Source organism: Ranitomeya variabilis, chromosome 5 (genome assembly GCF_051348905.1).
Source record: "Ranitomeya variabilis isolate aRanVar5 chromosome 5, aRanVar5.hap1, whole genome shotgun sequence".
Taxonomy (NCBI): domain Eukaryota; kingdom Metazoa; phylum Chordata; class Amphibia; order Anura; family Dendrobatidae; genus Ranitomeya; species Ranitomeya variabilis.
The window spans coordinates 499,975,772-499,988,129 of record NC_135236.1 but is presented as its reverse complement, the minus strand read 5'-3'; the positions used below and the strand labels follow the sequence as shown (position 1 = coordinate 499,988,129).

Below are 12,358 nucleotides of genomic sequence, written 5' to 3'. Positions count from 1 at the left end.
AAGTAAAACTTGTCCTGCAAAAGAGAAACCCTCATACGGCTACGTGGATGCAAAAATAAAAAGCTATGGCTCTTGGAAGAAGGGGAGGGAAACACTAAAGTGGAATATCACCCTGTCATGAGGAGGTTAACAGGATTCGCTACAATTTTGACAATGGCAATATGATCTGGTTTCTAACCAAATGCAAACAGGACATTGTGTGAGTGTATTCAGGCATGATCCTTTTATTCGGACTCCCATGACAGCACCACGAGAGAGGGGATCCGCCCCTTTAGGAACAGGAAACCCACAGATACAAAAGGGCGGCACCTCTCCCATGCATGCATCAGTTGGTTTCCTGTTCCTAATGGGACGGGATCCTGCAGATTTTACAAAAGGATCCCAGGCCGGCCGGCCGACTCAGGTAGCGAGGGGGTCTCCTACCTCGGCCGGTGCGGTGTTCCTGGAAGATGTCGCGATGGTCCTGGCAGGACTGCATGCCGGCGGCATTTCAGCAGGGAGCGGTCACCAGTGGTGTCCTGTCTCCAAGGCAGCGCTAGGTGAGTATGTCCCCTGTCCTTCTGTGGTGGCCGGGGTCTCGGTTTGCGGCGGCGCTTGGGGACGCCACCCGGGGGGTGCTGCGGCTCTGTCCGGCGTCCTCGCCGCTCTGAGCGCTGATGGAAAGCGCTGGGAGACCGGGTGACGTCGGGGGGAGGAGCCGGCAGTCACTTCCGGGTTTCCAGGGTCCTGCGCATGCGCAGTGCATCCAAGATGGCGGCGCCCACCGGTGTAGCGTCGCCGGCGTTCTGAGCCCCACGGTTTACCGCCTGCACCAGAAGGAGGCCTGTATAATCAAGCAGGGGAGCGCTGAGTACAGCTGCTGACCGGAGGAGGGGCTATAAAGAGAACTCCGGATCGTGATCCCTTGCTTCTGGCCTCATATTTGGAGAAGATGGAGGACGAGCACGTGCAGGTGCTGGAAGAGGTATCCCAGAAGCCCAAAGAGAAGGATCGCGACAAAAGGAGTAGTGAGTCTGGCCACAAAAGCTCCTCCAGACAGGGGTCTGGAGCATCAGCCAGGAGAAATCCCCCTCGTATTCCGGTACTTTTTCTTGGGCAGCGCTGGTAAGTGATCTTCGTGAAAGTTCACTCAGTAACATGATTCCCCTCATATGTTCCATTATAGGGGAAGAAATGTGCCGGGAAGGCGAAACACAGGGAATGTGGAATCTGCGGGGTTCCCCTACCTGATTCGTGCCCTAAAAAGTTATGTGGCCCCTGTATACAGCAGACGGTGAGGTCTCAGTAAAGGGGAGAGGGGGAGAGCATTATATCTACAGGGATTAGATTGCTTTACTTACCCCCCTCAGGTGGCGGAGGAATCCCTTACTATGACCACCAGCTTAAAGGAGATGATCAGGATGGAGGTCAGTACCCTCCGATTCTTCAGTAGAAGAGGATAAGGAGGAAGTTTTTTCGGATTCGGCTGCGTCATCCTCTTCTTCAGATGAGGACACCGCCCGCTTCTGTCTACCCCTCGAACGAGTGGATAAATTAGTCAAGGCGGTCAGAGGAACGATGGGCATAACGGAACCGAGACCCCAACTTTCCAAGGAGGAAATAATGTTCAGTGGGTTGGAGCAGAAAAAACGCCGAGTCTTCCCGCTCAATGAAAAAATCCAAGCTCTTATCAATAAAGAGTGGAAAAAACCTGAAAGGAAGGGTTCCTTGCCCCCAGCGCAGAAGCGCAGATATCCGTTTGATGATCCTGCGGTCACCAACTGGGAGAAAGCCCCTAAGTTAGATGCGGCAATAGCCAAGGTGGCCAAACGCGCCTCTCTCCCCTTTGAGGACATGGGGACCCTTAAGGACCCCCTTGATAGAAAAGCGGATACTTTTCTGAAAAGTACCTGGGAGATGGCGGCCGGTTCTTTAAGGCCTGCGGTGGCTTCAACCTGTACAGCCAGATCAATGATGGTCTGGTTGGAACAATTGGAGACTCAATTAAAAGAGGGTGCATCAAGGGATTCTATCCTAACTGCCTTACCACTGATCCAAGAAGCAGCCGCTTTCTTATCTGATGCGTCTATTGACTCTGTCAAAATGGCTGCTAGGGCAGCTGGTCTCTCGAATGCGGCCAGAAGGTCTCTTTGGCTGAAATGCTGGCCAGGCGACATACAGTCAAAATCAAAACTCTGTATCATTCCATGTAAAGGAGAGTACCTATTCGGGCCCACCTTAGACGATCTCCTAGAGAAAGCGGGAGATGACAAAAAGAAGTTCCCCAACCTGCTGGGGTCCTACCGTCGTCCCTTTAATAAAAGAAGGTTCGGTCGCGGAGGGAAGCGTACCTTTTCACCTTCGAGGGATCGGTCTAGGTGGGACGACAGACGTAGACGAGGTACAGGATATATGTTCCGTCGTTCCTCAAAAGAAAGGAAGAAGGAGGACAAATGACTAGGAACCCCGGTGGGGGGCAGACTTTTACATTTTGGTTCAGAATGGTCAGAGATCACGAATAGTGTCTGGGTGCAAGATACTATTTCTCGAGGCCTTACTCTTGAGTTTTGCCATACCCCACGGGATAAATTTATGTTAACGCCCTTACGTTCTAATCCCCTAGAGCAATCTGCTCTAGAAGAAGAAGTTTGGTCTCTCTGTTCCAAAAATGTTCTCACACAGGTTCCAGAGGCTGATAGAGGGAAAGGATTCTATTCTCCCTTGTTTCTTATTCAGAAACCGGATAACTCATATAGGACCATTATAAATCTCAGACATCTTAATAGTTTTTTGGTTAAGCATACCTTTAAGATGGAATCCATCAGCTCGACAATAAAGATACTATTCAAAAACTGCTTCATGGTGGTAGTCGACTTAAAGGATGCCTATTACCACGTACCTATTCATGTGGATTTCCAGCAGTTCTTGAGGGTAGCAGTATTAATGGGAGGAGTTATTCATCACTTTCAGTATAGAGCTCTTCCTTTTGGTATAACATCAGCCCCTAGAGTATTCACAAAAATAGTGGCAGAGGTGATGGCCCACTTACGAGAATCTAATGTCCTTATTGTCCCATACCTTGACGATTTCCTCATAATAGGTAACTCGGTAGAACACTGTTTGTCCCAACTAAATCTAACTAAGGTTACGCTGGAACACCTAGGCTGGATAATTAATTTTGAAAAATCTCGATTACAGCCTCAAAAAATTCAGAAGTTTCTGGGCTTATTGCTAGATTCAACTACACAGCAGTGTTATCTCCCGGAAAACAAACTATCTCAGATTCAGCATCAGGTACTAAAAGCAGTAAATACACCCTCTATGACCCTGCGACAAGCTATGTCCCTGTTGGGGTCCCTCACATCGTGCATACCAGCGGTAAGGTGGGCACACTTTCACACTAGATCCCTCCAAAAAGAGATTTTGGTTAAGGATAGGATATTGAGGGGTGTATTAGAAGAAAAAATAACGCTGGAACCAGCAACTCTCAAATCCCTAAGTTGGTGGCTGGATAGGGATAATTTGTCAGCGGGTGTTCCCTGGATGATAGACGTATCCCGGGTTGTGACTACGGATGCCAGCTCCTCAGGTTGGGGGGCTCACATGGATGACATCGTAGTGCAAGGCCAATGGGAACCATACTCATCGTCCTCTTCCAATCAGAGAGAATTGTTAGCAATCGAATTGTCAGTTAAAAACCTCCTCATGTATCTGCAGGGCCACCACGTCAGGATCCTTTCAGACAACCGAGTAGCAGTCTCCTATATAAATCATCAAGGAGGGACACGCTCCGAGGCTCTGATGCAGATCACAGATCGTCTCCTCCGGATGGCAGAAGAGAATTTACAATCTTTGACTGCTCTGCACATCACAGGAAGAGACAACATAAAAGCGGACTTTCTCAGCCGCAATGTGCTAAAGCAAGGAGAATGGTCTCTAAACGGAGACATCTTCAGACAGATTGTACGCTTGTGGGGTCAACCGGTAGTGGACCTATTTGCCACAAGGGAAAACAAAAAAGTAAAAAACTTTTGTTCCCTAAATCCCAGGGAGAATCCACTGGCAGTGGACGCATTCCTCATAAAATGGGATTTTTCTCTGGCCTACGCCTTCCCGCCACTGAACCTACTACCTCTAGTGGTGAGGAAGGTCAGAGAAGATTGTGCGAGACTCATTCTGATTGCTCCCTTTTGGCCCAGGAGAACCTGGTTTTCATGGCTCAGGAGGATGTCAGTGGGCGATCCCTGGGTACTTCCAGATATCCCAAATTTGCTCTCCCAGGGGCCGATACTCCATCCACAAGTGAAGGGGCTTCATTTGACGGCTTGGAGTTTGAGCGGTCATTATTAGAAAATAAAGGCTTCTCTCCTAAATTAGTCGATACCCTTTTAAGGAGTAGAAAGCCAATAACAACAAGAATCTACTCCAGAACCTGGAGAAAGTTCTTAACTTCCTCAGAATTCAATATTAATGACGGTGTACCAATAACTCAAATATTGGAATTTTTGCAAAGAGGGTTAGAGTTAAAACTCTCCACAAGCACATTAAAAGTACAAATTTCTGCACTTGGGGCTTTGTTCTCATGTAATATTGCGGGAAACTACTGGGTGTCGAGATTTATTAAGGCGGTCGGTAGAATTACACCGCTTTATAGAAACAAAATGGTACCTTGGGATTTAAACCTTGTCCTTTCTTCTTTGACAAAACCCCCTTTTGAGCCGTTGAATGAAGCCTCAGTCAGGATGTTGTCTCTTAAAACAGCTTTCCTAATAGCTATAACATCAGCTCGCAGAATAGGAGACATCCAGGCGCTCTCTAGAAATCCCCCGTATACAGAATTTCTTCAGGATAGAGTCATCCTTAGACCAGACCCAGCCTACTTACCAAAAGTAGTATCACAGTTTCACAGGTCGCAGGAAATAATTTTACCTTCATTTATCCCTAATCCTTCTAACCCTAAAGAAAGGGAGCTCCATACCTTAGATGTCAGGAGATGCCTTCTTCAATATATCTCGGTCACTAATGATTGGAAGAAGGACAATGCGCTATTCCTGTCCTTCCAAGGTCCAAGGAAAGGGGCTAGAGCATCTAAGTACATACTAGCTAAATGGATTAGGGAGGCTATCTCTCTTGCTTACACGACAGGTGGGGGTCCGGCTCCGCAGAATCTGAGGGCACATTCCACCCGAGCCATGGCGTCATCCTGGGCAGAGAGGTCTGGAGTGTCGGTCGACCAGATATGTAAGGCGGCCACATGGTCATCCCCTTCCACCTTTTTCAAACACTATAGATTGGACTTGGGGTTCTCCTCAGATCTCACCTTCGGGTTAAGGGTGCTACAGGCTGTGGTCCCTCCCTAAAAATGTCTTACATCTCTGTAAATCTCTCGTGGTGCTGTCATGGGAGTCCGAATAAAGCATTAAGCTACTTACGGGTAGCGGCATTTTTCGGAGGCCCATGACAGCACCCTTAGTTCCCTCCCTTTTTCACATGGGGTTATTAATAACTAAATAATTTAAAGAAGAGATGTTATCTTCTCACGTGTGTTACTTTATTAAAGTCATTGTGTTTAATTGTATGCAATATTGTGTTTGCTTGTCATTAACTGCGGTTAGTCCTCTCAGGCTCTGTAATGCAACTGATGCATGGGAGAGGTGCCGCCCTTTTGTATCTGTGGGTTTCCTGTTCCTAAAGGGGCGGATCCCCTCTCTCGTGGTGCTGTCATGGGCCTCCGAAAAATGCCGCTACCCGTAAGTAGCTTAATGCTTTTCTGTAGCTGCCTACATCTGCAGAGGATATGGTATAACTTCTACAAGCACACGTACTGTGTATACTCGAGTATAAGCCGAGAATTTCAGCCCATTTTTTTTAGGCTGAAATTGCCCCTCTCGGCTTATACTCGAGTCATTCCCAGGGGTCGGCAGGGGAGGGGGAGCGGCAGCTGTCTAATAATACTCACCTGCTCTGCTCCTGGTGCGGTCCCTGGTTCTCCGGGTGCTGACAGCTTCTTCCAGTATTGAGCAGTCACATGGTACCGCTCATTACAGTAATGAATATGGACCTGACTCCACTCCCATAGGGGTGGAGCCGTATATTCATTACTGTAATGAGCGGTACAATGTGACCGCTCAACACAAGAAGAATCTGCCGGCGCCCGGAGAACCAGGGACGTGCAGGGACCACGCCAGGAGCAGTTGAGTATAAAGGGGGCATTGCGCGATATTCACCTGTCCGCGTTCCACCGCCGGGCTCCATCTTCCACGTCCTCTCAGGTCAGAGAACGCCCGCCTGTGGAACACGGAAAGGTGACTATAGCAAGTGCTGGGGGTCTGAACAACGAGAGGTGAGTATGTGACTTTTTCTTTTAATCGCAGCAATAGCATATGGGGCAAATGTCTCTATGGAGCATTTTATGGGCCCATAATCAGCATTTGTGCAGCATTATATGGGGCAAATATCTCTATGGAGCATCTTATGTGGCCATAATCAGCATTTGTGCAGCATTATATGGGGCAAATGTGTTTATGGAGCATCTTATGGGACCATAATCAGCATTTGTGCAGCATTATATGGGGCAAATGTGTTTATGGAGCATCTTATGGGGCCATAATCAGCATTTGTGCAGCATTATATGGGGCAAATGTGTTTATGGAGCATCTTATGGGGCCATAATCAGCATTTGTGTATCATTGTATGGGGCAAATGTCTGTATGGAGCATCTTATGGGGCCATAATCAGCATTTGTGCAGCATTATATGGGGCAAATATCTCTATGGAGCATCTTATGGGGCCATAATCAGCATTTGTGTAGCATTATATGGGGCAAATATCTCTATGGAGCATCTTATGGGGCCATATTCAGCATTTGTGTAGCATTGTATAAGGCAAATGTCTGTATGGAGCATCTAATGGGGCCATAATCCGCATTATATGGGGCAAATATGTCTATGGAGCATCTTATGGGGCCATAATCAGCATTTGTGCAACATTATATGTGGCATATTTTAATATGGAGCATCTTATGGGGCCCATCATGAACTGTATGGAGCATTATATGGGGCTCCTGATTCAATATGGAAGTTTAAAAATACTTAACCTACTGATGTCTCAATTAATTTTACTTTTATTGGTATCTATTTTTATTTTTGAAATGTGCCGGTAGCTGCTGCATTTTCCACCCTAGGCTTATACTCGAGTCAATAAGTTTTCCCAGTTTTTTGTGGCAAAATTAGGGGTCTCGGCTTATACTCGGGTCGGCTTATACTCGAGTATATACGGTATATTGTTTTTTGTTCAGGATGCTTACATTTTTCCCTTCTTGTCCTCCAGATAATGTCGACGATCCAACTGGCAACTTCCGCAGCGGTCCTCTGACTGGTTGGAAGGTGTTTCTTCTGCTGCTCGCTGCTCTCTTGGGAATCATAGTCTGTGCTGTGGTGGGAGCTGTTGTCTTTCAGAAACGTCAGGAAAGAAACAAGCGTTTCTATTAACTGTATGTTCTGGCAATATACCCAAAGCCAAAATGTGAACTTTTTTTCCCCCCCCAAGAAACACGGATTGTACAAATGTTTCTTATATGGGTGTTAAGGAGATAATTTAAGTGGTATTTTCATATTTTTCGTTAATGGGAATGAATGCCATCAAGAAGGTGGGTGGGAGAGGAAGAATCACTTTTTAAAGACCACTTTTTTTTTTTTTCCTGTGGGGAAGGTCTGATTTGATTTATTTTTTTAATATAAATGTCTGACTTAACTGGAGTGTTCATTAAGTATATTTTTGGGAAGGTACATGGCTGCATTGTTTTTCATATATCTCTTCTTGATTGCTGAATCTACAAACTTTTGCTAGGGATGTTTAGCAGAGTATCTTCAATTTCCACTGATATCTGTTGCACCTATTCGGGGCTCAATCCTGTGGATTGGAACAGCTGCTCCATGCAAATAGTGTCAGTCACCGCTGAAATCAAAGAGCTCTGATCTTAGCTTGATTTCTGTATCAGCCTTGCTGATATAAAATGTTTACAAAAATCGGAAATGAAGAAAGAAGAATTTTGCCTTGGGTCTGCACTACATATCACATAAATCCATGGGAATGATTTTCTGCTACTGCGTTTTTCAGAAATATGGAGGTGTTTCCTTGTAAGTATGTCGGATATTTGGCCACCCATTAAAGAGAGAAAATAAAAAGTTGTGTTGACTCATTAAACAGTCAAGGCTGGGGCATCATATAATACATCAGCTTTAATAAAACTGTTGGTATACTGCACCATCAAAGGGCCACATCACATTTTGCCATGGCATTCACATCCACTGTTTTCAACCAGCTGCTGGAATTTCCATGGATTTCATCTTGCAAAAAAATTTCAAGATTGTTCTTGGCATAATGCATATGCTATCCCCATGACAGGCACATAAAAAGCCAACATAATCTTGGAGATGGGATGTATACCCCTGTACATAATTTTCTATTATTGTGCCAAGGACCCAGGGTACAAAAACGTTCTTGTCTGATCATATCAGTGAGAAATCAACTGCACTATTAAGCCACGTTCATGGGTTCAGTACTTTACATCAGTATGTGTAATCCAAAATCCGTAATTGAGCAGTCAGAGGAAAAGTATAATAGAAACACGTCCCCACTTCTGTAATTTTCTACCTACTCTTGGGGATGCATGGCGCTATCACTATATTATATAGTCGCACATACAGATATAATACTACAGTTTCTGCGCACAGTTCAGTTTTGTTAGTGTCCAGCTTAAATTGCACGATATCTAAATAGAAATTTGCAATATTGTGCTATATCTTATAAGTGAAATTTTAAAAGGTCTATTCCCATCTTCATAATAAGTTTTGTTGGATAGTACTTGGAAATACTGAGACTCTTATAATGTATCGATTAACATTTTCAGTCGTTCTTGAACACTTTATTTAGTGTTTATCTCAAGGACAGCTGCAAAGGTTAATACGCAGTAAATTGTAAAAGTGCTTGTTTTGAAAGCGGTATGCAATTATTCATCTATGTCTGAAGATGGGAAAACCCCTGTATTCCTCAAGGCCCACCAACAGATCATGTTTTACTGGATTTCCTTGGTATTGCATAGGTGTTAACTCCATCACCTGTGCAATACTAAGGAGATCCTGAAAATATGATCTGTTGTTGGCTCCTGAGGACTGCAGTTGAAGAACACTGCTTTTAGGGGTTTCCCACAAACAAACAAGATCATTTTAATCACTTGCTCTTGGAATAATAATAATTTCCACAATTGGATGTCTTTAAATAAAATGTTCCTGTTCTGGGATATTCTAAGACTATGTGTACATGTTGCGGATTTGGCTGCGGATCTGCAGCGGATCGGCTGCTGCGGATTCACAGCAGTTTTCCATGCGGTTTACAGTACCATGTAAACCTATGGAAAACTAAATCCGCAGTGCACATGCTGCGGAAAATACCGCGCGGAAACACAGCTTTGTTTTTTCCGCATCATGTCAATTCTTTGTGCGGATTCCACAACGGCTTACATCTGCTCCTCAATAGGAATCCACAGGTGTAAAACCGCAGGTGGAATCCACACAAAAAACCCAGTAAATCCGCAGGTAAAACGCACTGCGTTTAACCTGCGGATTTTGCAAAAACTAAAAACTGGAGGAAAAATCCGCACACGAATCCGCAACGTGTGCACATAGCCTTTATAACTGTGTCCCTGCTGTGTACTGTGTAATGGCAATGTCTGACCGTACAGGAACATGGTCTGATCTTACCACATCTGCTGGGCAGGGAAGGAAGTAAAAGAGTATACAGACAGGACAGCAGTGGATCACAGCTGCTGCTATCTGTGAGGTAAAACATTGTTTAAAAACAGGCATTGAAATGTTTTACCTCACAAAAAGAATCAGTTGTGATCTTGTGCTGTCCCGTCTGTATCCTCTTTTGCGTCCTCCTCTGCCCAGGAGATGTGGTAAGATCAGACCATGTCCCTGCACGATCAGACACAGCCATTACACAGTACATAACAGGTATAGTTATAACATTATCTCGGCACAGGGACTTTTTTTTATTATTTTAATAACTCCACTTGTGGAATTTATTATTATTCTAAGATCTATTGATTAAAATGAACTTTTGTTCGTGGGAAAACCCCTATAAGGATGTATAGTTGGGTCATTTGCAGCAGAAAAATACAGATATTCATGTAAAAACGATGTGGATTTGCCACTCCTTTTTCTCTGTTTTGCAAACAGTGAAATCCACAGTAGAAAGTGACATGCATGACTTACACTTAGAGAAAATCTGTAAAATCTCATCCAGAACACACCTAGCGCAATTTGCCGCATATTCTCTATTCTGAAAACATCTGCTGATGTATACCTTCCAAACATAGGCCATAAAGTGTCATTTTGGCGCAGTCTAGTGAATAGGGGCCCTGCTTAATATGTTTGGAGCATCCATTTACTTTGCTACTATGTATGCCTAGCTCCATGATATAAAAGAACCATCCAGGGTTAAGTCCTGCTGTAAGATGGTGAAGGGCGGTACAGTTCCCTAGTCCCAGAATGCCTCCTCCTGTTAGAATTCTACCTGTCTCTCTTCATGGCTGATGTAACATTAGGTAAGGGAGCAAAGGTGCTGTCAAACTGTGTAAAGTAAAAAACAAAGACATTGTGTTGCATATACAATACTTACCATCACTATTCTAGCTGTTTAACCCCTTTACCCCCAAGGGTGGTTTGCACGTTAATGACTGGGCCAATTTTTGCAATTCTGACCACTGTCTCTTTATGAGGTTATAACTCTGGAACGCTTCAACAGATCTTAGCGATTCTGACAGTGTTTTCTCGTGACATATTGTACTTCATGATAGTGGTAAAAATTTTTCGATATAACTTGCGTTTATTTGTGAAAAAAACGGAAATTTGGTGAAAATTTTGAGAATTTTGCAATTTTCCAACTTTGAATTTTTATGCCCTTAAATCACAGAGATATGTCACGCAAAATACTTAATAAGTAACATTTCCCACATGTCTACTTTACATCAGCACAATTTTGGAACCAACATTTTTTTTTGTTAGGGAGTTATAAGGGTTAAAAGATGACCAGAAATTTCTCATTTTTACAATACCATTTTTTTTTAGGGACCACATCTCATTTGAAGTCATTTTGAGGGGCCTATATGATAGAAAATGCCCAAGTGTGACACCATTCTAAAAACTGCACCCCTCAAGGTGCTCAAAACCACATTCAAGAAGTTTATTAACCCTTCAGGTGTTTCACAGGAATTTTTGGAATGTTTAAATAAAAATGAACATTTAACTTTTTTTCACACAAAATTTATTTAAGCTCCAATTTGTGTTATTTTACCAAGGGTAACAGGAGAAAATGGACCCCAAAAGTTGTTGTACAATTTGTCCTGAGTACGCTGATACCCCATATGTGGGGGTAAACCACTGTTTGGGCGCATGGCAGAGCTCGGAAGGAAAGGAGCGCCATTTTACTTTTCAATGCAAAATTGACTGGAATTGAGATGGGACGCCATGTTGCGTTTGGAGAGCCCCTGATGTGCCTAAACATTGAAACCCCCCACAAGTGACACCATTTTGGAAAGTAGACCCCCTAAGGAACTTATCTAGATGTGTAGTGACCACTTTGACCCACCAAGTGCTTCACAGAAGTTTATAATGCAGAGCCGTAAAAATAAAAAATCATATTTTTTCACAAAAATTATCTTTTCGCCCCCAATTTTTTATTTTCCCAAGGGTAAGAGAAGAAATTGGACCCCAAAAGTTGTTGTGCAATTTGTCCTGAGTACGCTGATGGAGCGCCCCCACACCGCCGCAGGGCCGAGGGGTACCCGGAGCCGGGCCTCGGGGATCGCAGTCCTGGGGTTGTCACGGTGGCTAGACCCGGTCCGTGGCCCTGTCTGTCAGTGGGGGACGTCCGTTGCAAATAGGTACTGTTAACGGTGGTATAGCGGTGCAGTTGTTGGGGTGCAGGTCGCGGTAAATAACGAGGACACCAGGTTGCAGTCTCTTTACTGGAGATCTCTCGGTCCTCAGTCCAGAATCCGGTCCACCAGGCTGCGCAAGTCCGGCCGGTCCAATGGCACTTCCAGAGTTCTCCTCACAAGTGGAAATCAGTGCCTTCCTTCTTAGCGCTTTGTGTTGTAGTCCTTCCCTGCTGTGCTTACGGAAAGTACCCCACAACTGTTGTGTCTGTTTCTTAAGTTCCCTCACAACTCGATTAACTGATCTTCTGCTAATCTTCCGTCCCTTCCTGATGTTACAGTAAGAACGGCACCCGTTTGTCAGGTAGGCCTGGAGTTCTTCCGGGACCCTAGAGACGCCCCTCTCCCGCAATTGCCCCCCAAGACTTCATAGGTGAT

The 12,358-nt window shown here is 44.7% G+C and overlaps 1 protein-coding gene across 1 annotated transcript in view; it reads left to right on the top strand.

The window, feature by feature from the left end:
• The window catches only part of LMAN2 (lectin, mannose binding 2), a 30,079-nt gene extending 21,914 nt beyond the window's left edge, over positions 1 to 8,165 (top strand). Inside the window, exon 8 of the mRNA XM_077265682.1 lies at positions 7,309 to 8,165. Coding sequence (XP_077121797.1) covers positions 7,309 to 7,469 — 161 coding nt within the window. The 3' untranslated portion in view covers positions 7,470 to 8,165. The remainder of the gene's footprint in view (positions 1 to 7,308) is intronic.
• Positions 8,166 to 12,358: the final 4,193 nt, after the last annotated feature.